Source organism: Triticum dicoccoides, chromosome 5B (assembly GCF_002162155.2).
Source record: "Triticum dicoccoides isolate Atlit2015 ecotype Zavitan chromosome 5B, WEW_v2.0, whole genome shotgun sequence".
NCBI classification, from domain to species: Eukaryota; Viridiplantae; Streptophyta; class Magnoliopsida; order Poales; family Poaceae; genus Triticum; species Triticum dicoccoides.
The window spans coordinates 344395346-344422003 of NC_041389.1; the positions used below are offsets into that span (position 1 = coordinate 344395346).

Below are 26658 nucleotides of genomic sequence, written 5' to 3' on the forward strand. Positions count from 1 at the left end.
TTTATCGGTCAAACCGCATAACAACATACGGTGTTCCCTTTGTCATCGGCATGTTACTTGCCCAAGATTCAATTGTCGGTATCTAATACCTAGTTCAATCTCGTTACTGGCAAGTCTCTTAACTCGTTATGTAATGCATCATTCCGTAACTAACTCATTAGCTACATTGCTTGCAAGGCTTATAGTGATGTGCATTACCGAGAGGGCCCAGAGATACCTCTCCGACAATCGGAGTGACAAAACCTAATCTCGAAATACGCCAACCCAACATGTACCTTTGGAGACACCTGTAGAGCTCCTTTATAATCACCCAGTTATGTTGTGACGTTTGGTAGCACACAAAGTGTTCCTCCGGTAAACGGGAGTTGCATAATCTCATAGTTACAGGAACATGTATAAGTCATAAAGAAAGCAATAGCAACATACTAAACGATCAAGTGCTAGGCTAACGGAATGGGTCATGTCAATCACATCATTCTCCTAATGATGTGATCTCTTTAATCAAATGACGACACATGTCTACGGTTAGGAAACATAACCATCTTTGATTAATGAGCTAGTCAAGTAGAGGCATACTAGTGACGTTATGTTTGTCTATGTATTCACACATGTATCATGTTTCCGGTTAATACAATTCTAGCATGAATAATAAACATTTATCACGATATGAGGAAATAAATAATAACTTTATTATTGCCTCTAGGGCATATTTCCTTCAGGGAGGAGGGTTCCCCCTCTGGTTCATGGCCTCCATGGTAGCGGAGGGGCGGGAGCCCCTCCGAGATTGGATATCCTTCTCTGTTTTCTTCTGTTTCGTGCTCCCTAGATCTGGCCGAAAACCGTTTCTTATATTCCCGGAGATCCGTAACTCGAATTGCGTTGATCTTTTTACATGATTTTTTTTCCTGATATAAGCTTTCTTGCGCCCGAAGTAGAGCTCCAACCAACGTATGAGGTGAGCAGCACCCACCACCATGCGCCAGGGGCCTGGGGCGCGCCCTGGTGTATCGTCTGTGTGGGCCTCCGTTTGTGGTGATTCCAACTCCTAAAATTCACAAATATTCCAAAATAATTCTCCATTGAGTTGCATCACGTTTGGACTTTGTTTGATATGGATTTTCTGCGATACAAAAACATGTAGCAAACAGGAACTGTCACTGGGCACTGGATAAGTAAGTTAGTCCAAATAAATCATATAAAAAGTTGCCAAAAGTATGTAAGAGTTGAATAATATTGGCATGAAACAATAAAAAATATAGATACGACGGAGACGTGTCAATAACAAGATGGGATCTATATCTTCACAATAGAGAAACGGATCTCGTCTACATCATGTCGTCGTTCTTGTTGCATTACTCCGTTTTTCCATGAACTTAATACACTAGATGCATGCTGGATAGCGGTCGATGTGTGGAGTAATAGTAGTAGATGTAGGTAGGATTCGGTATACTAATCTTGGATGTGATGCCTATATAATGATCATTGCCTGGATATCATCATGATTATTTGAAGTTCTATCAATTCCCAACCGTAATTGTTTTCCCACCGTTTGCTATTTTTCTCGAGAGAAGCCACTAGCGAAACCTACGGGCCCCGGGTGTCTTTTCATCATAGTTGCCTTTGCGATCTATTTTCCTTTGCATTTATTTTCAGATCTATTAAACCAAAAATACAAAAATACCTTGTTGCAATTTATTTTTTCCGTGATCTATTTATCCTATCTACCACTTTTACCTCATGTTATTTGCCTATCCTGAGGCGTTGTACCCAAAAGGGATTGACAACCCCTTTAACACGTCGAGTTGCGAGTATTTGTTATTTGTGTGCAGGTGTTGTTTACGTGGTGTGAGGAGGTTCTCCTACTGGTTCGATAACCTTGGTCTCATCACTGAGGGAAATACCTACCATCGCTATACTACATCATCCCTTCCTCTTTGGGGAAATACCTACGTAGTTCTAGCAGACATCAGATGCCGGTATGGTTGTAATTCATTCATGTTCCTGGCATGGGACCTAAACTAGCACCCAAGGACACATGTATAATTTTTGTAGCCATTTTGGTGACTGGAGCATGTATTTGTAGTTAAGATTTGAATTATGGACATTAAATGCTTAGAAACCTCAATTAGTGTATAAAAAGGCCAAACGAACCCTGAATAAGTTTAAATTTTAGCACGGATATCCCATCGTTCCATGTTTCCCGTAGAAGAAAATACAAGGCGAAAAGAGGCAATGATTACGTTTCGCCCACAAGGGGAACACATTTCTGTATCAGAACCACGAGGCTTCTTTGAGAGAAGCTCCGATTTTTAAGAGGTTTGTAATAAAGCCCAAATTGGACAATGTTTTTACCACGACATATATGTACCATGACGTGACACCATGCTAACTTTCATGACTTTCTAGTGAGTTTCTGATTTATGGGGATTTAAAAACCTATATTACAAATGTTTGAGGATGAGCCAAGATGCTGGTACGGTTGTAATTCATTCCCATTCCTGGCATGGGACCTAAACATGCACCCAAGGACACATGTATAATTTTTCTAGCCATTTTGGTGAACTGGAGGATGTATTTGTAGTTTAGATTTTAATTATGGACATTAAATGCCTAGGAAACTCAATTAGTGTACAAAAAGGTCAAACCAACCCTGAATAAGTTTACATTTTAGCACGGTATCATGTCCTTCCATGTTGCCTATAGAAGAAAATACAAGGCAAAAAGAGGCAGTGATTATCGTTTCGCCCACAAGGAGGACACATTTCCCTATCGGAATCGAGAGGCTTCTTTGAGAGAAGCTCCAGTTTGTAAGAGGCTTCTAATAAAACTTGCGCCAAAATGGACAAAAAAATTCCTCGACATATATGTGCCATGTCGTGACACCATGCAAGTTTCACGATTTTCAGGTGTGTTTTGGATTTACGGGGATTTAAAAACCGAGAATCTTCTCATGAAATGTTTTCAAATAGCACACGGTTCACTCACGAAAGTTGTGTGCCTACCAAACTGTGGCCGATGCCCCCCACCCCCTGCTGCACGCGTGATCTGAGTCGTGCGTTCTGATTGGCAAGAACCCAAACCCCATGGATCGTACATCTGCACCGTTGGATACTCCCAGATCGAACGACAATCCTCAGCCCTTTCGGCAGCACATCTAGTATATGGGTAAGCATTGTGCGCATGCGTCGTGCTAGCTCACGCTTCCGTCTCTACTAAGTTTTCTATATTAATGATTTTATATATCGAAACAGGCTATCGTTTCCCGCCACTCCTCTCATCGGTTTCCCGCATCTTCTCGCATCGTTTTCCCGCTACCAATGTTAGTGCTCATTGAAGGCTAGGCGGTGACACACCGGCCATGTCAATATCGCACACATTTTCTAAAAGCACAAATGTGTGTGATAGGAGGGAGTGGGTCCCATAGGGTGACCAACGTGAAATGCCTTAAAGGCAAGGAGGCAATTCCTATTAGCAAGGTGTGGCTTCCCATCGGCTAGCCTAGTCAAATAGAACACAAAAGTTAAGCATGCTCGGGCAGGAGTAGTCCAAGGATGGGTGACCCGGTGGGAAGTTGCATATCTCTATAGTGACCTGTCATGGTGATTATATAAACCTTGGGATCCTTGTTTTGCTAATTTGTAGACTAAGTTTTTATTGGTTATTTTTTGCTCTAAAAAATAAAAGAATGATTGACTCTATAGCGACCTGTCATGGTGATTATATAAACCTTTTTTAGGATTTTCAGGCCGCATGCAGTGTATACGGGGTCTTCTGATCGACCACGTCTCCTTTGTGCGGTTTTTTGTGATGACACACATATCTGTGGGCTCCCCGAGTGTATGTATATCATCCCTTGGACTGATAACGAGGGGTATGTGTTGGCCATGAATGGATTCCTCATAGTTCGTGTTAGGGCCAGTCACCATCACATGTCGTTCAACCAAAGCTCGAGCTCATGCGTTGTCAGGATTCCTTTCGACATGCTCGGATTGCTGGGTTCAACCTACACCGTACCCTGTGTATCTCGTCCTTAACTACCTGGCCTTCATGATTGTTGTCTGTATCAAGAGGTAGGCACCACATCTAAATTGCACATTATTCTACACTGAAAACACACATCACCCTTTCCAACGTACATCATTTTGAGCCGCATGCAAGAGGTGCTGGTTTTGTGTTCCCTGTCATGTGATTTTTATGATGGTTCAATCTATTGGCCCAAGCGGTTTATCGACAACAACATTTGTCGTTTGACCAAACGATAGATTCACTGGTCCATCTTATGGTAGGTCATGGCGACATGCATGTATGACCAAAGTATCATTAAGTGCATCCGCCCCCGCTGACACAAAGTGGGAGGTGGTGGGCCGGTCAAACTTTATTTTCTGTTTGGGAACCGCCTATGATATATCTAGCATGGAAAGTGTTGGGATGCTCCAAGTTGTTTTCGTTGGTGGGATGGATACACCTCCCAAAATGTTTTTATCTCTATTTTTTCGCTTTGAGCTCTGGCACCTCTACAAATCACTACCTCCCTTTGTGAAGGGCATTTCTTTTACTTTATGCAATTTTTATTTTTGAAATTGAGTCTCCATCCTCTCTTATAAAAGCACCAACTAGGAGACAATATGATCGTACTTAAGTATTGGGTGTAGCTAATATTAGAGTGTGTTTCATGAATGGATCAATGTTTCAGCATGATGGGTTAGGGATAACTTGTTTTAGCATTGATATTTTGAAAGACATGGTTACTCGTTGATATGCTTGAGGATCTAAATTATTATGTCAAAACTAGACTATTGCTTTGAATCACATAAAAGTCCAAATGTCCATGCTATGAAGAAAAGAATATGATATGGCATGATAAACAACACTCCACATCAAAATTTCTGTTTTAGCACTTACCTACTCAAGGACGAGCAGGAGTTAAGCTTGGGGATGATGATATGTCTCCAACGTATCTATAATTTTTGATCACTCCATGTTGTTTATTATCAATCTTGGATGTTTTATAATCATTTTATAGTCATTTTATATCATTTTTTGGTACTAACCTATTGACATAGTGCCAAGTGCCAGTTGTTGTTTTCTGCTTGTTTTTTACATCGCAGGAAATCAATATCAGAAGGGGTTCAAATACCACGCCAATTTATGATGATTTTTTATTGACTAGAAGGAACACAATGGACCCTGGTTGCACCTGGGGGGAGTCCCGAGGAGGGGACAACCCACCTGGGTGCGCCAGGAGGCCCAGGCGTGCCTAGGTGGGTTGTGCCCACCTCAGGTGCCCCCTGGACTGACTCTTTACTCTATAAATACCCCAATATTCCAGAAACCCTAGGGGAGTCGATGAAATTTTCATCCAGCCACTGCAGAGTCCAGAACACTGAGATCCAATCTAGACACCATCACGAAGAGGTTCACCACTTCCATTGGTGCCTCTCCGATGATGCATGAGTAGTTCTTTCTAGACCTTCGGGTCTGTAGTTAGTAGCTAGATGGCTTCCTCTCTCTCTCTTGATTATCAATACAATGATCTCTTGGATCCATATGATGTAAGTCCTTTTTGCAGTGTGTTTGTTGGGATCCAATGAACTTCGAGCTTATGATCAGTTATATCTTTTTATATCCATGAAAGTTATTTGAGTTCTTTGATCTCTTATATGTGTGATCTCTTATAGCCTCGTATTTCTTCTCTGATATTTGGGTTTTGTTTGGCCAACTTGATCTATTTATCTTGCAATGGGAAGAGGTGCCCGGTAGTGGGTTCGATCTTACGGTGTTTGATCCCAATGACGGAAAAGGAACCGACATGTATGTATCGTTGCTACTAAGGATAATAAGACGGGATCCATATCTGACGCAATAGATAAACAGATCTTGTCTATGTCATGTCATTGTTCTTATTGCATTACTCCATTTTTCCATGAACTTAATACACTAGATGCATGCTCGATAGCGGTCAATGTGTGGAGCAATAGTAGTAGATGCAGGCAGGGGTCAGTCTACTAATCTTGGACGTGATGCCTATGTAATGATCATTGCCCGGATATCGTCATGATTATTTGAAGTTCTATCAATTTCCCAACAGTAATTTGTTCACCCATCGTTTGCTATTTTTCTCGAGAGAAGCCACTAGTGAAACCTACGGCCCCCGGGTCTTCTTTCTCATATATTTGCCTTGCGATCTACTTTTTCCTTGCGTTTATTTTCATATCTATTAAACTAAAAAATACAAAAATACCTTGCTGCAATTTGTTTGTTTCGTGATCTATTTATCCCATCTACAAATTTACCTCACATGCTTTGCCTATCTTGAGGCGTCATACCCCGAAAGGGATCGACAACCCCTTTAACACGTCGGGTTGCGAGGTGTTATTATTTGTGTGCAGGGGTTGTTTATGTTGTGTTGCTTGGTTCTTCTACTGGTTCGATAACCTTGGTTTCATATCTAAGGGAAATACTACCATCGTTGTGCTGCATCATCCCTTTCTCTTTGGGGAAAAACCGACGTAGCTTCAAGCGACATCACTTTCTTCATGACTTATACATGTTCCTCTGACTATGAGATTATACATCTCCCGAATACCGTAGGAACACCTTGTGTGCTATCAAATATCACAACATAATTGGGCGATTATAAAGATGCTCTACAGGTGTCTCCCAAGGTGTTTGTTGAGTTGGCATAGATCAAGATTAGGATTTGTCACTCCATGTATCGGAGAGGTATCTCTGGGCCCTCTCGGTAATGCTCATCACTATAAACCTTCCCAGCAATGTGACTAATGAGTTAGTTATGGGATGAAGCATTACATAACGAGTAAAGAGACTTTCCGGTAACGAGATTGAACTAGGTATGATGATATTGATGATCGAATCTCGGGCAAGTAACATACCGATGACAAAGGGAACAATGTATGTTGTTGTGCGGTTTGACCGATAAAGATCTTCATAGAATATGTAGGAGCCAATATGAGCATCCAGGTTCCGCTATTGGTTATTCATCGAAGATGTGTCTTGATAATGTATACATAGTTCTCGAACCTGTAGGGTCCGCACGCTTAACGTTCGATGACGATTTGTATTAAGAGTTATGTGTTTTTGATGACCGAAGTTTGTTCGGAGTCCCAGATGAGATCACGGACATGACGAGGAGTCTCGAAATGGTCTAGACATAAATATTGATATATTGGAAGGTTATGTTCGGACACTGGAATAGTTTCGGAAAGGTTCGGACATTTTCGGGAGTACCGGGAGGTTACCTAAACCCCGCGGGGGATTATTGGGCCTTCATGGGCCTTAGTGGAAGAGAGGAGGCAGCGGCAGGTGGAAGCACCCCCCAGCCCAAACCGAATTGGAGTAGGGGTGGGGGCGCAACCCCCCTTTCCTCCTTCTCCTCCACCTCTTTCCCTCTTCTCCTATTCCGAAAAGGAAAGAGGAATCCTACTAGGACTAGAGAGTCCCAGTAGGACTCCCCACACTTGGCACACCCCTATTAGGCCACCGGCCTCCTCCTCCCCTCTTTATATATGGGGGCAGGGGCACCCCAAAGGCACACCAATATTTCTCTTAGCCATGTGCGGTGCCCCCTTCCACAGTTCACTCCCCCAGTCATAACATCGTAGTGCTTAGGCGAAGCCCTGCACGGATCACATCATCAACACCGTTTCCACGCCGTCGTGCTGATGGAACTCTCCCTCAACCCTGTACTAGATCAAGAGTTCGAGGGACGTCATCGAGCTGAACGTGTGCTGAACATGGAGGTGTTGTACGTTCGGTACTTGGATCGGTTAGATCGTGAAGACGTTCGACTACATCAACTGCGTTAACTAACGCTTCCGCTTTCGGTCTACGAGGGTACATGGACACACTCTCCCCCTCTCGTTGCTATGCATCTCCTAGATAGATCTTGCGTGATCGTAGGAATTTTTTTGAAATTGCATGCTACGTTCCCCAAGAGTGATATCAGAGCCAAGTCTATGCGTAGACGATATGGACGAGTAGAACACAAAGAGTTGTGGGCGATAATAATCATACTGCTTACAACCAACGTCTTACTTTGATTCAGCGGTATTGTTGCATGAAGCGGCCCGGACCGACATTACATGACCGCTTTCATGAGACTGGTTCTACCGACGTGCTTTGCACACAGGTGGCTGGCGGGTGTCTATTTCTCCAACTTTAGTTGAATCGATTTTGACTATGAACGGTCCTTGTTGAAGGTTAAAACAACACACTTGACGAAAAATCGTTGTGGTTTTGATGTGTAGATAAGAACGGTTCTTACTAGAAGCCCGTAGCAGCCACGTAAAACTTGCAACAACAAAGTAGAGGATGTCTAACTTGTTTTTGCATGGCTTGTTGTGATGTGATATTGTCAATACATGATGTGATATAAAATTGTTGTATGAGATGATCATGTTTTGTAACAGAGTTATCAGCGACTGGCAGGAGCCATATGGCTGTTGCTTTATTGTATGAAATGCAATCGCCATGTAATTGCTTTACTTTATCACTAAGTGGTAGCGATAGTCGTAGTAGAAATAGTTGGCGAGACAACAACGATGCTACGATGGAGATCAAGGTGTCAAGCCGGTGAAGATGGAGATCATGATGGAGCTTTGAAGATGGTGATCAAAGGCACAAGATGATGATGGCCATATCATGTCACATATTTTGATCGCATGTGATGTTTATCTTTTATGCATATTATTTTGCTTAGTATGGCGGTAGCACTATAAGATGATCCCTTACTAAATTTCAAGGTATAAGTGTTCTCCCTGAGTATGCACTGTTACTATAGTTCATCGTGCCGAGACACCACGTGATGATCGGGTGTGATAATTTCTACGTTCACATACAACGGGTGCAAGCTAGTTTTGCACGTGTTGAATACTCGGGTTGAACTCAACGAGCCTAGCATATGCGGATATGGCCTCGGAACACTGAGACCGAAAGGGCGAACGTGAATCATATAGTAGATATGATCAACATAGAGATGTTCACCATTGAAAACTACTCCATCTCACGTGATGATCAGACATGGTTTAGTTGACATGGATCACGTGATCATTTAGATGACTAGAAGGATGTCTATCTAAGTGGGAGTTCTTTAGTGATGTGATTAATTGAACTTTAATTTATCATGAACTTAGTCCTGATAGTTTTTTTGCATATCTATGTTGTTGTAGATCAATGGCATGTGCTACCGTTCCTTTGAATTTCAATGCATTACTAGAGAAAGCTAAGTTGAAAGATGATCGTAGCAATTACACGGACTGGGTCCGTAACTTGAGGATTATCCGCATTGATGCACGGAAGAATTACATCCTGAAAGCACCGCTAGGTGCAAGGCCTGCTGCAGGAGCAACTGCGGACGTTATGGATGTCTGGCAGACTAAAGCTGATGACTACTCGATAGTTCAGTGTGCCATGCTTTACGGCTTAGAATTGGGACTTCAAAGACATTTTGAACGTCATGGAGCATATGAGATGTTCCAAGAGTTGAAGTTAATATTTCAAGCAAATGCCCGAGTTGAGATATATGAAGTCTGCAACAAGTTCTATAGCTGCAAGATGGAGGAGAATATTTCTTTTAGTGAACATATACTCAAAATGCCTGGGTACCATAACCACTTGACTCAGCCGGGAGTTAATCTTCCTGATGATTGTCTCATTGACAGAGTTCTTCAATCACTGCCACCAAGTTATAAAGGCTTCATGATTAACTATAATATGCAAGGGATGACAAAAACGATTCCCGAGCTCTTTGCAATGCTAAAGGCTGCAGAGGTAGAAATCAAGAAGGAGTATCAAGTGTTGATGGTTAACAAGACCACTAGTTTCAAGAAAATGAGCAAAGGGAAGAAGGGGAACTTCAAGAAGAATAACAAGCAAGTTGCTATCCCGAGAAGAAGCCCAAGTCTGGACCTAAGCCTGAAACTGAGTGCTTCTACTGCAAAGGGATTGGTCACTGGAAGCGGAACTGCCCCAAGTATTTGGTGGATAAGAAGGATGGCAAAGTGAAAGGTATATTTGATATACATGTTATTGATGTGTACCTTACTAATGTTCGTAGTAGTGCTTGGGTATTTGATACTGGTTCTGTTGCTCATATTTGCAACTCGAAACAGGGGCTACGGATTAAACGGAGATTGGCTAAGGACGAGGTGATGATGCGTGTCGGAAATGGTTCCAAGGTCGATGTGATCGTCGTCGGCATGCTACCTCTACATCTACCTTCGGGATTAGTTTTAGACCTGAATAATTGTTATTTGGTGCCAGCGTTGAGCATGAACATGATATCAGGATCTTGTTTGATGCGAGACGGTTATTCATTTAAATCAGAGAAAAATGGTTGTTCTATTTATATGAGTAATATCTTTTATGGTTATGCACCCTTGTTGAGTGGTCTATTTTCCTTGAATCTCAATCGTGGTGATACACATGTTCATAATATTGAAGCCAAAAGATGCAAAGTTGATAATGATAGTGTAATTAATTTGAGGCACTGCCGTTTAGGTCATATCGGTGTAAAGCGCATGAAGAAACTCCATGCTGATGGGATTTTGGAATCACTTGGTGCTTGTGAACCATGCCTCATGGGCAAGATGACTAAAACTCCGTTCTCAGGAACAATAGAACGAGCTACTAACTTATTGGAAATAATACATACCAATGTATGCGGTCCAATGAGTGTTGAGGCTCGTGGCGGGTATCGTTATTTTCTAACCTTCACAGATGATTTGAGCAGATATGGGTATATCTACTTAATGAAACATAAGTCTGAAACATTTGAAAAGTTCAAAGAATATCAAAGTGAAGTGGAAAATCATCGTAACAAGAAAATAAAGTTTCTACGATATGATCGTGGAGGCGAATATTTGAGCTACGAGTTTGGTCTTCATTTGAAACAATGTGGAATAGTTTCACAACTCACGCTACCTGGAACACCACAGCGTAATGGTGTGTCCAAACGTTGTAACCGTACTTTATTGGATATGGTGCAATCTATGATATCTCTTACTGATTTACCGCTATCGTTTTGGGTTATGCTTTAGAGAAGGATGCATTCACGTTAAATAGGGCACCATCAAAATCCGTTGAGACAACACCATATGAAATGTGGTTTGGCAAGAAACCCAAGTTGTCATTTATTAAAGTTTGGGGCTGCGATGCTTATGTGAAATATCTTGAACTTGATAAGCTCGAACCCAAATCGGAGAAGTGTGTCTTCATAGGATACACAAAGGAAACTGTTGGGTACACCTTCTATCACAGATCTGGAGGCAAGATATTCGTTGCTAAGAATGGATCCTTTCTAGAGAAGGAGTTTCTCTCGAAAGAAGTGAGTGGGAGGAAAGTAGAACTTGATGAGGTAATTGTACCTTCTCCCAAATTGGAAAGTAGTTCATCACAGAAATCAGTTCCAGTGATTCCTACACCAATTAGTGAGGACGCTAATGATGATGATCATGAAACTTCAGATCAAGTTACTAACAAACTTCATAGGTCATCCAGAGTATGATCCACACTAGAGTGGTACGGTAATCCTATTCTGGAAGTCATGTTACTAGACCATGATGAACCTACGAACTATGAGGAAGTGATGATGAGCCCAGATTCCGCGAAATGGCTTGAGGCCATGAAATCTGAGATGGGATCCATGTATGAGAACAAAGTGTGGACCTTGGTGGACTTGCCCGATGATCGACAAGCCATAGAAAATAAATGGATCTTCAAGAAGTAGACTGACGCTGATGGTAATGTTACTTTCTACAAAGCTCGACTTTTTGTGAAAGGTTTTCGACAAGTTCAAGAAGTTGACTATGATGAGACCTTATCACCCGTAGCGATGCTTAAGTCTGTCCGAATCATGTTAGCAATTTCCCCATTTTATGATTATGAAATTTGGCAAATGGACGTCAAAACTGCATTCCTTAATGAATTTCTTAAAGAAGAGTTGTATATGATGCAACCAGAAGGTTTTGTCGATCCAAAAGGTGCTAACAAAGTGTGCAAGCTCCAGCGATCCATTTTTGGACTGGTGCAAGCTTCTCGGAGTTAGAATATATGCTTTGATAATGTGATCAAATCATATGGTTTTATACAGACTTTTGAAGAAGCATGTATTTACAAGAAAGTGAGTGGGAGCTCTGTAGCATTTCTAATATTATATGTGGATGACATATTGTTGATTGAAAATAATACATAATTTCTAGATAGCATAAAAGGATACTTGAATAAGAAATTTTCAATGAAAGACCTCGGTGCAGCTGCTTACATATTGGGCATCAAGATCTATAGAGATAGATCGAGACGCTTAATTGGAATTTCACAAAGCACATACCTTGATAAAGTTTTGAAGAAGTTCAAAATGGATCAGTTAAAGAAAGGGTTCTTGCCTGTGTTACAAGGTCTGAAGTTGAGTCAGACTCAATGCCCGACCACTGCAGAAGATAGAGAGAAAATGAAAGTCATTCCCTATGCTTCAGCCATAGGTTCTATCATGTATGCAATGATGTGTACCAGACCTGATGTGTGCCTTGCTATAAGCATAGCAGGGAGGTACCAAAGTAATCCAGGAGTGGATCACTGGACAGCGGTCAAGAACATCCTGAAATACCTGAAAAGTACTAAGGATATGTTTCTCGTTTATGGAGGTGACAAAGAGCTTGTCGTAAATGGTTACGTCGATGCAAGCTTTGACACTGATCCGGATGACTGTAAGTTGCAAAGCGGATATGTATTTGTATTGAATGGTGGAGCTGTCAGTTGGTGCAGTTCCAAGCAGAGCGTCGTGGCGGGATCTACATGTGAAGCGGAGTACATAGCTTCTTTAGAAGCATCAAATGAAGGAGTCTGGATGAAGGAGTTCATATCCGATCTAGGTGTAACCTAGTGCATCGGGTCCAATGAAAATCTTTTGTGACAATACTGGTGCAGTTGCCTTGGCAAAGGAATCCAGATTTCACAAGAGAACCAAACACATCAAGAGATGCTTCAATTCCATCCATCATCAAGTGAAGGAGGGAGACATAGATATTTGCAAGATACATACAGATCTGAATGTTGCAGGCCCATTGACTAAGCCTCTTCCACGAGCAAAATATGATCAGCACCAAGACTCCATGGGTGTTAGAATCATTACTGTGTAATCTAGATTATTGACTCTAGTGCAAGTGGGAGACTGAAGGAAATATGCCCTAGAGGAAATAATAAAGTTGTTATTTATATTTCCTTATATCATGATAAATGTTTATTATTCATGCTAGAATTGTATTAACCAGAAACTTAGTACATGTGTGAATACATAGACAATACATTGTGTCCCTAGTATGCCTCTACTTGACTAGCTCGTTAATCAAAGATGGTTATGTTTCCTAAGCATAGACATATGTTGTCATTTGATGAACGAGATCACATCATTAGAGAATGATGTGATGGACAAGACCCATCTGTTAGCTTAGCATTATGATCATTACAACATTATTGCTACTGCTTTCTTCATGACTTATACATGTACCTCTGACTATGAGATTATACAACTCCCGAATACCAGAGGAACACCTTGTGTGCTATCAAATGTCACAACATAACTGGGTGATTATAAAGATGCTCTACAGGTGTCCCCGAAGGTGTTTGTTGAGTTGGCATAGATCAAGATTAGGATTTGTCACTCCATGTATCGGAGAGGTATCTCTGGGCCCTCTCGGTAATGCTCATCACGATAAGCCTTGCAAGCAATGTGAGTAATGAGTTAGTTATGGGATGAAGCATTACGGAACGAGTAAAGAGACTTGCCGGTAACGAGATTGAACTAGGTACGATGATACAGACGAACGAATCTCGGGCAAGTAACATACCGATGACAAAGGGAACAATGTATGTTGTTGTGCGGTTTGACCGATAAAGATCTTTGTAGGATATATAGGAGCCATTATGAGCATCCAGGTTCCGCTATTGGTTATTGATCGGAGATGTGTCTTGATCATGTCTACATAGTTCTCGAACCCGTAGGGCTGCACGCTTAACATTCAATGATGATTTGTATTAAGAGTTATGTGTTTTTGATGATCGAAGTTTGTTCAGAGTCCCGGATGAGATCACGAACATGATGAGGAGTCTCGAAATGGTCAAGACATAAAATATGTTCGGACACCGGAATAGTTTTGGAAAGGTTTGGACATTTTCCGAAGTACCGGGAGGTAAACGGAACCCCCTCTAGGGGATTAATGGGCCTTCATGGGCCTTAGTGGAAGAGAGGATGCGGCAACCAGGTGGAGGCGCGTGCCCCCCCAGCCTAAATCGAATTGGACTAGGGGTGGGGGGCGCAGCCCCCCTTTCCTCCTTCTCCTCGACCCCTTTCCCTCTTCTCCTATTCCGGAAAAGAAAGGGGAATCCTACTAGGACTAGGGAGTCTTAGTAGGACTCCCCACACTTGGCGCGCCCCTCGTAGGCCGCCAGCCTCCTCCTCCCCTCCTTTAAATATGGGGGCGGGGGGGGGACCCCAAAGGCACACCAAGATTTCTCTTAGCCATGTGTGGTGCCCCCTTCCACAGTTTACTCCTCTGGTCATAACAACATAGTGCTTATGCGAAGCCCTACACGGATCACATCATCAACATCGTTGTCACGCCGTCGTGATGACGGAACTCTCCCTCGACCCTCTACTGGATCAAGAGTTCGAGGGACGTCATTGAGCTGAACATGTGCTAAGCACGGAGGTGGCGTACGTTCGGTACTTGGATCGGTTGGATCATGAAGATGTTCGACTACATCAATCATGTTAACTAACACTTCAGTTTTCGGTCTACGAGGGTACATGGACACACTCTCCCCCTCTCGTTGCTATGCATCTCCTAGATAGATATTGCGTGATCGTAGGAAGCTTGCTACATTCCCTAACACGGTACACATACCGTCGCCCCTCTCCCCTAAGTTTTTAGATGAGGCATGTGGTGTCCCTCCCCGCCAGATCCACATCCCCTGCTCCAGAATGTCGCAGCCTAAGCTTGACCACGTATCCCTGGGAGCCCGTTGAGCGTTCAACCAAGAAGAGGTTTATCATGGCCTTTCTGGCGGACGTTGGCGAGGGGGCCACCGTTCGCCCCGACCTGTGTCGATCTCGGGGCAACACATCACCACGGAACTGGCGAATATGTTGACTATATTGCCATGCCGAAGGCTTCATGTCAACGGGCTAGCGTATTATTGTATCTAGGGAAAGCTGGCTACGACATCAAGCTCGTCGACAGCGAAGGCTTCACGCGGGCCAAGTGGTCCATCCCCAACCCCTCTGGTTCAACCATCGTCGATCTCTTCGATGGCCCTGCCGCTGATCTCCTCCGCCAAGCAGTCAAGGATTTGCAATCCTTGTACGCCATCGAGCCCATTTTGTCATATCTGAAGGACACGTTCTACTGCGGCGGCTTGGGATCCTCAATTGCCAAGTCAGATCTCATCGACCACGACCAGGAGGAGGGCACCCACAAAGGTTCTTCCAAGGTGAAACAGCCTATCTGTGACATCAGAGAGCGCACCATGGGTCTATGCTCTTCCAACTGGAAGGATCCCGTCCATGACATGTGAGGCAACATCCTATCAGCAAATCTTACCTTTTCTAGCTTGCCAACCCGTACCCTTTGTTGTAGTAGCATTTGTCATGCGGTGCTTTAACTGTGTCGTGTTTAATTATTTCAGTTATGAAAAAATGTATTGTTCAATAGGGCTATGTGATGTTTAAGTATGAATTGTCCACTTCAGTTTCACGAATGGCTATATTTGGTTGTTTATAGTGAGTAGATGCCTTGTTTATCTATATTTGGTTGTTAGGTTGGTTGCAGTGAGCATTTTTCCATTTATCAATCAAATGCCTTGTTTATATGTATTTGGTTCTTAGGTTGGTTGCATTGAGCATTTGTCCAGTTATCAAGCAGATGCCTTGTTTGTCTGTATTTGGTTGTTAGGTTGGCTGCAGTGAGCATTTGTCCAGTTTTCAAGCAGATGCCTTGTTTATCTGTATTTGCTTGTTAGGTTGGTTGAAGTGAGCATTTGTCTAGTTTTCAAGCATATGCCATGTTTATCTGTATTTGCTTGTTAGGTTGGTTGCAGTGAGACTCTGTCCAGTTTTCAATGGCTATATTTGGTTGTTATACTGATCATTTATGCCTTGTTTATTTCAGTCATTCACAATGTGATGTTCATTATGGGCAAGTCGGAACTGTGTTGCTCGACTACATCAATACCAGTTTGAACGGCTATATTTGGTTCCAATTATGCCTGGTGTAGTTAACACATGCCATTTATTTCAGTTTTACACATTTATCCAGTGTGATGTTTAAGCATTACCTACATTCTATTCATTTTCAACAATACCAGTTTGAATTGCAATATTTGATGGTTGTTAAACATGTTGTCAGTAACATTGCCTTCCATTTTATATCTGCTTTAATAGCATGCTGAAACCAACACATTCAAGCTATCATTTGGAGATGATGTTGTTTACCTTTGCTATGTTTGTTTGATGTTAAGGTTGTTATACTTATCATGCCTTTCCACTACTTATGCAGGACAACAACAGGAGTGGCCACCATTTTCCGCCGAGGTTAGTTTCATCCCTCGGCTTGTACTCCCCTCGTTGTTCCATAATGTAGTGCATATAGATCCAGGCATGGACACTTGTTAGCTTCTAATATTGACTTGTTGCTTGTAGGTACATATGCCCTTGGCAAGGATCCACGCATCAACCCTTTTTGCGTATGGGGCAATGAGATATTCATGAACAAGCATCAAGTGAGGAAACTGATAAGGATTATTAGCAAAAAGATACGAATGGTGGCAAGCAAATTATTTGTTTATGCTCTATCCAACACAACAGTGAGCTGTAGGATGGTAACTACAAACTCTGCAGCCTTCTCTTTTTACTTCCCATAATGAGTTGTTAGACAACAATGTCTGAATCTTTTTCGTTCGCAGTGGTTCCCGAAGCAGTTCACTCAAGATTACCTCGCAAAGTACATGATTGGTGGACACGCAGTGAAGGTTAGAGTATTTCATCTAGACTACAATGAGCATCTAGAAGTCCTAGTGAAGACAGTGAAGGATCGACGGGCAGCCATCACAAGGGGTTGGCCTAGAGTCGTGCGCACATTACACATGGAGAAGGGCACAATATGGGCATTCTGCTTCACCTTCTCCAGCAACCACGATGTCTTTCGCCTCTCTCTTTACAGTCTTTACTACAATTGTGGTTCATCATTCTTTACTTGGTGCTTATGTAGTTCTTCAGTATATGTACCTGTGCATCGAATTATGCATTCGTGGTTGAACCTATATTTGTAATAAACATGATTGGATATGAAATAAGTGATTGCCTACTTTCAAATTCAAAACATGTTATTTTTAAGTTAGGGATTAATTAGGGATTACACTGCACACGGTTTGCGAAAGTAAAACGTCTGTGATAGACATGGAGATCAGACACGTTTCTAGGATCCACTACGTGTGCGATCAATCTCTACTACACACACGATCAGCCAAGAAAAAACGTGTGTGATTAACAACAGCATAGCACACAGTTCTTAATAAATGTCCGCGATAGTCACCTTATCACACATACTTCACAATTATGGATTGTTTGTGATGTTGTGCGCATCGTGAATGTTTGGCCATAGAAGAATGCATGCGATAGGTTGATCATCCGACGCAGGTAGGACAGATGAATCATGTGGGATGTATTCAACCTTCGCACATAGTTTTATAGCGACAATTTTGTGTGCTCTTACATCAAATCGCACACAGTCGAGGAAAAGTAAATGTGTGTGATTGTCTACTTCTAGTGAATAGCGTGTGTGTAGTTGTCGTGTACGACGATGTTATGATGGTCTGACGTTTCGTAATCCTATCCGACACTCGTACTACGATTAGCTAATCTTCTTAATTAGTTATCGCATACGGTTTGGGAAAAGCGAATGTGTGTGATTGTCTACTTATCATACACGTTCTATAATAGTGAACCATTTGTGATGGGCCGTGCATCATAAACGTAGCACCACAGAATACCGACTATGATGGCAATGCGAGAACAAACAAGTAGGGAGTACTGTATATGCATCGAGGCTCCCTATCCCCGACGATTTCTGGGTCGTGTGGGAAGGACCCCCCCCCTATCGCAGTCACTCACTTGGCGATGGTTTCGAACGCTGTCGCGGAAAGGGGTTAAAAACTGTTTGTATAGCACCTCATTGTACCATTGTGTCTTTGAGGGTAATACTTTGCTTTCATTAGCTTTGCGCAAAGAGAATCCACATTTATCAATAATCACCAAGCTTGTTTAGCCAGTAAAGCTTGATTGAAAAGCCTAAGGTCACCAAAACCAATACCTTCTTATCCTTTTGGTATTGTCATTTTGTCCCAAGCCAGCCAATGAGATTTTATTTTGTTCTCTTCATCTCCCCACCAAAAATTTTGAATATCAACTATGTTTTTGGCCCTTTACAAAGCAAAATAATGCTTAGGGGGAATTTGTCGTGCGCTTTAATGGACATTTGTTGGAGTCATTTTCACCTTCTTGGAGGCTCAGGCAGGGGGACCCTTTATCTGCGTACTTGTTCCTATTTGTAGCTGAGGCACTTTCTTTCCTGCTTAATGATGCTTCAGCCAGAGGATCTCTTCAGGAGTTTCGTTTAAATAGACAAGCTCCAGATATTTTGCACTTGTTGTTCACGGATGATAGTATGTTATTTTTCAAAGGCTCCATTGGTCCAGCAGTAGCCATTAAGAATATTATGACGGGGTACAAGAAAGGGACTGGGAAACTTTTAAGTCCTGATAAGTGTTCCATGATGTTTGGGAAAAAGTGCAGTTTGGAGAATCAAGTGGCTACAATGGTAATCTTAAAAATTACGGTCGATGGGTTTGAGGATAAATATCTTGGACTACCGGTTCCAAAGGGAATAATGAAGGCTAGTAAGTTCCAATCTACTAAAGAAAAGGTTTTGAAAAGGCTCTCTGGTTGGATTGAAAAATACGCTTCTTCTGGGGTGAAGGAAGACTTAATAAAGTCAGTTATTCAGGCTCTACATGTGTATGCAATGGGTATCTTTAAGTTTCCGGCTTCCCTTTGTGAGGAGTTATCCCATATTATCAGGAATTTTTGGTGGGAAGATGAGGAAGACAGAAGGAAAACTCATTGGTTAGCATGGGACAAATTAACTAGGTCTAGAGGAAAGGGAGCTATGGGATTTCGGGATCTAAGATCTTTTAACCAAACCCTCTTAGCTAAACAAGCATGGTGGTTATTGATTTATCCAGACTCGTTGTGTTCTAAGATGATGAAGGCAAAGTATTATCCTTAGGGACATATTCTTGATACGGTGTTTCCACAGTCTGCATCAGTGACTTGGCAAGGTATGATGCATGGTCTGGAACTACTTAAGAAGGGAGTCATTTGGCGGGTGGGTGATGGATCGAGCATTAATATTTGGAGGGATAATTGGTTACCCAGGAGCTCTGTTCTTAAAATTTCAGCTAAAAGGCATAATACTAGATTGAAGTGGGTCTTTGATTTGTTCATGAGCGGGAGAAAGGTTTGGGATGAAAACTTGACCAAGTATCTTTTCTATCCTCATGATGCAGAGCAGATTCTTAAGATTCGTATTCACACCTTTGGGGATGGGGATTTTATTGTGTGGCACTATGAGAAGAATGGTTCATTTTCTATTAAAAGTGCGTACAATTTTGCACTTAAGTTGAAGAATAGTCAGGATCAAGTGGGTCAATCTAGTGGCGAACAAAACGAAGAAAGAAGGCTTTGGAATCTAATTTGGAAAGCTAACATTCCTCAGAAAATAAGGATCTTTGCATGGCGTGCCTCATCCGATAGCTTGGCGGTCCAGACTAATAGAGTTAACCACCACTAGGTTACCTCGGGTATGTGCTCTATTTGTGGAGTAGAAGATGAAAGTTCTTTTCGTGCTCTCGTTACTTGTTCAAAAGCTCCTGCTCTTCGATTGGCTATGAGAGAGTTGTGGAATATTCTTGTTGAAGATTTGTTCAAATTCTCGGGGCCAGATTGGCTTTTGATTTTGTTGGATCACTTGAGCTTGCAACAACGAGAGCAGATTTTGTTTCTTTTCTGGCAAGCTTGGCACCTAAGAAATGATTTAGATTTTGAAAAGGGGAAGGAATCCATTGCTGCTTCTGCAATTTTAGTGGACAATTATTGGTCTTATTTTATGTCCTGTCACAACACTATTGAGGTAGGTCCTAGTAACAAAGGTAAAGGAAAATTGGGAGGAGCGATATCTGCTTTGGCACCAGTACAAGATCATGTGTTGTGGAAACTTCCCCCGAATGATTATATCAAGATCAACGTCGATGCCAGTTATGTGGAAAGTACTAATGTCGCCAGTGTGGGGGTGGTTGCTAGAAACTCGTCCGATGAAGTTATTATTTCTTCGTGGGACTTTCTGGGCCAGTGTTCCAGCGTGAATGAAACTTAATTGCGCGCATGCCTGACATGCCTTTATATCGGTATCACTCTTCACCAGTCCATTATTTTGGAGACTGATTGTGCTTTTGTTCGTTCTTTCCTTCCAAATGAGAAAGTTGACTGGTCTCCTCTCGTTGATCTGAAGAAAGAAGCCTTAAGTATTTCCAGGATGATCAAGAACTTTAAAATTGCGAAAATCAATCGGCTAGCCAATGCGGTGACTCACGAAATTGCGAAGTTTAGCTTTATTAGTAGATCTGATGGGATTCTTTTTAATAGTGTTCCGCCCTGCGTGGCCAATTTTATAATGAACGATTGTAATAATATTTTTACTTAATTAATATATGGAGGGTTTTCCAAAAAAAAATGCTTAGGGGTCACCAAAAACTTGGACACGCCAAAACAAAATAGTGAATATATGTGCACGATGGGCCTGGCTTGTGTGTACTTTGGTTTTAGGTGTCACAGGTTTGACTGGATATCTTTTCTTTTTCCGGTGCACTTGGATATATAACTAGTCTGGAAAGAATAGTGAACATGTACTAAAATTGACGCAGAGTTAAGTTATCATGTCACAAAAAAATACAAGTTGTTGTGACAAATCCCTCGATGAATAGTATTGTGCTTATATGATATAGTTTGACTTTTTTACTGCAACGCTAGATCGGATTTGCTTTTGCATGTATTTTCAAACTTAGATAAATGTCCACACCGATCCATCAATCTGACCTAAGGAGGCGAGGTAAACCAGTATATGCACACAAATGTTTGTTGTTAGAGATCGAAGGCAATGCATGACCGGGATGTATGCAACACGCCAACACAATTCTTGCATGACACCAGAACCTATATAGAATCCCAAGTCAGCGTGCATTAGGGCACTCTCAATGCTTTACCTTGGACTATATCCTAATCACGACACGTAAGCGAAATTCTGATTTGGCAGCCTATTAAATGAGAAAAGATAGAGGTGCCATATCTTAATTTAGATAAAGTCCCTTTGCCCGGTGCATAAAACGCATGTCTGCCTCTAGGTCATCAGTTTGACTAAATGAATATATGTTATATGTCAAAAAACATGCGGTTGGATTCACATGCCGATGAAGTTTTGAAACATATACTTCCCCCGTTTCAAAATAAGTATCGTGGTACAAATTTGTCTAAAACCACGATATTTATTTTAGATTGGAAGCAGTACTTTCCATCACATATAATATGTACTTCCTCCGTTTTTATTTATTCTGCATATTAGAGTTGGCTGCAGTCAAATTTCATAAAGTTTGATCAAGTTTATAAAAAATAATATAAACATTTATCATAACAAATCTATATGATGTGAAAGTACATCCAATAATAAATCTAATTTTATTAATTTGTTATTGCTTATGTTAATTTTTTTATAAACTTAATCAAAGTTTATAAAGCTGGACTTTTTTCAAATCTAATACGCGGACTAAATAAAAATGGAGGGAGTATTTAGTTGGTCAAATTACTGACCTAAAATTACAGAAATGCTAGACTCACGGAGCTTCTTCCAAACCGCAAGTGGATCCACCCCGTAAACTCCCCTTAATGACCGCATTACTGCCTAAAAGCACGTGCATGCCTTATGCAGCTGGATAAAGCGGGTAACTCTAAGCACCAAAATCAAGATAATTCATACTACTACTTTTTCTCTAACAAAAAGTATTAGATGATGGTTTTTAGATGGAACAATAAGATAGAATGCATTGACGGAGCTATATCTAAATATATAATTAATTTTGTGCATGTTATCAATGTGCGTTGCACATACGAAACTGCCATGACAGTTCCTTCTTTAAAGCGTTTTTGGGGGGCATTTGTGACGAAAAAGTGTCATCCATCAGACGGAGATCATGCGGTTCAGAAGCAATTTGCTGGCAGAACGTCCCTGGCCGACGTTCGTCGGATAAGGTTTCCGGTTATATCATGCATTTGAAGGACTCTCCGTGGACTCTTGAATTAGGAAACGCATTCCGGTACTGTTGACGCCGAAATCGGAAGTCCCACACCCACATAATCACCTCATCATCTTTGACCGGCTCGCAGAAGCATCGTCACTCCGGCTCTCCGTTCCGATCGGATAAGCGATCCTCTCGACGCTGCCGCAGCCATATCCGGGCGGTGATCAACGCTCAACTGAGCCTAGGCCTAACCAACCGCGCATAATTCCAGTGTCACTCCCGCGGGTCGCAGCCACACGACCCGGGTGCCATGCCAATCCGCCCCCGTGCATAAAACCCCCCGCCCAACCACCTCCCGCCGGCCTCACTCTCTTGATCCCCCCATTTCTCCTCCTCTGCTCCCCTCGCCGTTCTCCCTCAGCCCGGCCAGATCGACCAACCGGCAAGCGCTTCTCGGAGCGGGAGCAGCAGACGGCGCGATTGCCCGTTGTTTAGTCGACGGCCACCTGCCTCCGGTTTGAATACTCCGCACGGCGGACCACCCTGGTGCCAGCCCAAGAGCAGCGCAGCGCAGGGCAGAGGTATCTCTCTGTCACTCTTGTCTCTCGTTTCCACGTTCAATTTGTCTGTTTCTTGACTGCCATGTGTTGACTCCTCCTGTCTCTTTCGCCCCCTCTGTCTCTGCTCTCGCCATGTTTCTTTCAGCCAGGACGGGCGTGTAAACACGCAGACAGGTGAGGAGGCTCTGGTTTCGTGGTTTGACGAGAGAGGGAAGGCACAGGACAAGGAAGAGAGAGAGAGATGGCCGGGGGCTTCGCCGGCGTCGAGGCCGGCGGCGGGAGGGCGGAGCAGTACGAGGGGAGGATCACGCCCTACTTCATCCTCGCCTGCATCGTCGGCTCCTTCGGCGGCTCCCTCTTCGGCTACGACCTCGGGGTCTCCAGTGAGTGTTCCACTCCCCTCGTACCAACCCCTCTTGTTCATCTCCATGTTCGCCTTGTTAATTTTTCTTCTTTTCGGCATCGTCGTGTCGACAATTCATCTGGCCTCGCCTCAGAAATTTGTGTTTTACTCAGATTTTGTTGTTCTCTCAACATGACCTCTTTTTCTTTCTTGTTTCACGTCATTCTCCGAGCAATTACTCGTATGGGTTTCTAAACTTTTTGCGGAATTATAGAAATGTTCTTGGGTGTGTCCATATCAAAATTAATGGCCTCAATCATGGTTAATGCTTTCCTTCAGAAAGGACGCATTGTCTAGGCCAGAAGAGTAATCAAAACGTAATGGCCATTATGGTGTCTCTATCTTCTTTTTGTTTGGTTTGGAGTGGACACCCGGTGTCTGCATCAATACTGCTTCCTTCACCGACTGGAATTAATCTGTTTTTGGATGGAAACCATTTCTAACGATTGTGAGCTGTCATGGGGAGTAGAATTAGTAACATGCCACGGAATGTCCTCTCATTTTCAGTAGAGGTATCACATCTTATATAGGGGGTGTTTGGTTCAGGGACTTTTTAGTCCCAGAGACTAGAAAAAGTCCCTAAAAAGTCCGTAGGAACCAAACGAGAGGGACTTTTTCTACAGGGACTAGAAAAAGACTCTACTAGAGAGTCTTTTTTGATTAGTCCCTGGGACTAGAAAAAGTCCTAGGGCTTCTCAACCAAACACCCCCATAGTATGTACAACACGTTTTCGCCGAAGATTTAGTAGATGGTCATAATAACAAAACAAAAGTGTCCACACTAAACCACAGAAAAGTTGAATTGCATGATTGGAGTAACAAAACCAATTTTCGGGTGGTTTTTAAGTAGTTTTCTTTCACTGAAATGTAAAGTAACATTTCTTGATCACACTCATTTACTTGACACGAGAACAAGAGTGGTAACTAATCATGCATGGACGAACGATGGTGGTGAATGATGAGCGCAGGTGGTGTGACCTCCATGGACGACTTCTTGATCAAGTTCTTCCCGGACGTGTACGACCGGAAGCACGCGCACCTGCACGAGACGGACTACTGCAAGTACGACAACCAGGTGCTGACCCTCTTCACGTCGTCGCTCTACTTCGCCGGCCTGGTGTCCACCTTCGGGGCCTCCTACGTGACCAAGCGCCACGGCCGGCGCGGCAGCATCATGGTGGGCGCCGTCAGCTTCTTCCTGGGCGGCGCCGTGAACGCCGCGGCCGTGAACGTGGCCATGCTCATCGTCGGCCGCGTCCTCCTCGGCGTCGGCATCGGCTTCGGCAACCAGGCCGTGCCGCTGTACCTGTCGGAGATCGCGCCCTTCAAGATCCGCGGCGCCGTGAACCAGCTCTTCCAGCTCACCACCTGCCTCGGCATCCTCGTCGCCAACGTGATCAACTACTTCACCGACCGGATCCACCCGTGGGGGTGGCGCCTCTCGCTGGGCCTCGCCGTCGTCCCCGCCACCGCCATCTTCGTCGGCGCGCTGTTCCTGCCGGAGACGCCCAACAGCCTGGTGGAGCGCGGGCGGCTGGAGGAGGCGCGGCGCGTGCTGGAGAAGGTGCGCGGGACGCACAAGGTGGACGCCGAGTTCGAGGACCTCAAGGAGGCGAGCGAGGCGGCGCGGGCGGTGCGTGGCACGTTCCGGAACCTGCTGGCCGTGCGGAACCGGCCGCAGCTCATCATCGGCGCGCTGGGCATCCCGGCGTTCCAGCAGCTGTCGGGCATGAACTCCATCCTCTTCTACTCGCCGGTCATCTTCCAGAGCCTGGGGTTCGGCTCCTCCGCGGCGCTCTACTCCTCCATCATCACGGGCTCCATGCTGGTGGTGGGCGCGCTGGTGTCCATGGTGGTGGTGGACCGGCTCGGGCGGCGGGTGCTGTTCATCGAGGCCGGGGCCCAGATGATCGCGTCCATGGTGGTGGTGGCGACGATCCTGGCGCTCAAGTTCGGGCACGGGGAGGAGCTGTCCAAGGGCGTGAGCACGGTGCTGGTGGTGGCCATCTGCTTGTTCGTGGTGGCGTACGGGTGGTCGTGGGGGCCGCTGGGGTGGCTGGTGCCGAGCGAGTTGTTCCCGCTGGAGATGCGGTCGGCGGGGCAGAGCGTGGTGGTGTGCGTGAACCTGTTCTGGACGGCGGCGGTGGCGCAGTGCTTCCTGGCGGCCATGTGCCACCTCCGGTGGGGGGTGTTCATCCTCTTCGCGGCGCTCATCGTGGTCATGTCCATCTTCGTCATCCTGCTGCTGCCGGAGACGAAGCAGGTGCCCATCGAGGAGATCTGGCTGCTGTTCGACAAGCACTGGTACTGGAAGCGGGTCGTCACCAAGGACCCCAAGTACCAGGGCCACCACCAACGCCAGGAAATGGCCGCCGCCGCCGCCGTCAAGCCCGTCGTCACGTCGGAATAGATCGATACATGATGCGTGTTTTAATAAGATTTACAATGCATTGGTGCATAGGTCGTGCTAGGAACTGCTTGTGTGTGTTCTTGTCCAAAGACTTAATTCGTGTTCTTACTTCTTATGCGAGTTCGATTAGGATTCGGTCTGTCGGAAGGTGTAATTGGTGGCAAAGGTCAGATGCAAAAGCATGCAAGTTTATGTGTGACATTACGTTGTGCTCTCGTCTCGCTATGATGCACTGACACCCTGTGTGTTGTGCATTTTTCTTTAATCTCGTTGTGAATGTCATGGTAACGTAATGACCATACCCTCAAGTTGAGATACAGTATGTGTACTACTGTATTAGTATATGTTATCTGAACGCGACTACAGATTTTAGGAGTAGTATTTGTTTGCAGTCAAAGCGGCGCGATTATCTTGGACCGTTGAGGCTTTGACCTTTTCTAGTTCGAACGGAAACGCATGTATCACTCGCTGTAGTTTAGTCAGTGCATGCTTATCTGTGGGAGATGAATATTGTCTGTCTCACTCGCCAGCCCTCGCCGTTAGCTGAGCGTCAACCCCGGTGACGAAGTTGACGTTTACGTGAAGATTTTTCCTGCTATCTGTCGCCCTCGGTAATATTTTAAGTGGCTTTCTTTCAGCTGAAACAAGATGCCGGCAATGGCAGCGAGCATCCTGGTTAAGCGATACATCCGAGATTTTGGCTGACTATGCTTACTTAAATTTGCCTCCTCGAAATGTACTACTCCCTCTGTTCCAAAATAAATGTGTCAACTTTGCACTAGCTATGCTAGTACAAATTTATACTAAGCTCAAAACACTTATTTTAAGACGGAGTGAGTACTATAGTTTTTTCTTTTTCCTGCGAAAAA

General features: G+C 43.7%; 1 protein-coding gene across 2 annotated transcripts; it reads left to right on the forward strand.

Annotated features, from left to right (window-relative positions):
- The first annotated feature begins 22628 nt into the window (after positions 1-22628).
- LOC119308830 (sugar transport protein 14-like) lies at positions 22629-25993 on the forward strand. Of its 2 annotated transcripts, none has more exons than XM_037584992.1 (3): positions 22629-22997; positions 23126-23359; positions 24348-25993. In XM_037584992.1, exons 2-3 carry the CDS (start codon positions 23218-23220, stop codon positions 25787-25789), a joined length of 1584 nt encoding a protein of 527 aa, XP_037440889.1. In that variant the 5' UTR covers positions 22629-22997; positions 23126-23217; the 3' UTR covers positions 25790-25993. The 2 variants fall into 2 exon arrangements, with proteins under 2 accessions (XP_037440889.1, XP_037440888.1); XM_037584991.1 differs by having other exon boundaries at positions 22630-22997; positions 23122-23359.
- The last annotated feature ends 665 nt before the right edge of the window (positions 25994-26658 follow it).

Excerpts from the sequence above, each read along its gene's own strand:
- LOC119308830 (XM_037584992.1), top strand. The coding sequence starts at position 23,218 with ATGGCCGGGGGCTTCGCCGGCGTCGAGGCCGGCGGCGGGAGGGCGGAG. Across the intron at positions 23,360-24,347 it reads CTACGACCTCGGGGTCTCCA|GTGGTGTGACCTCCATGGAC; the intron begins GTGAGTGTTCCA and ends TGATGAGCGCAG.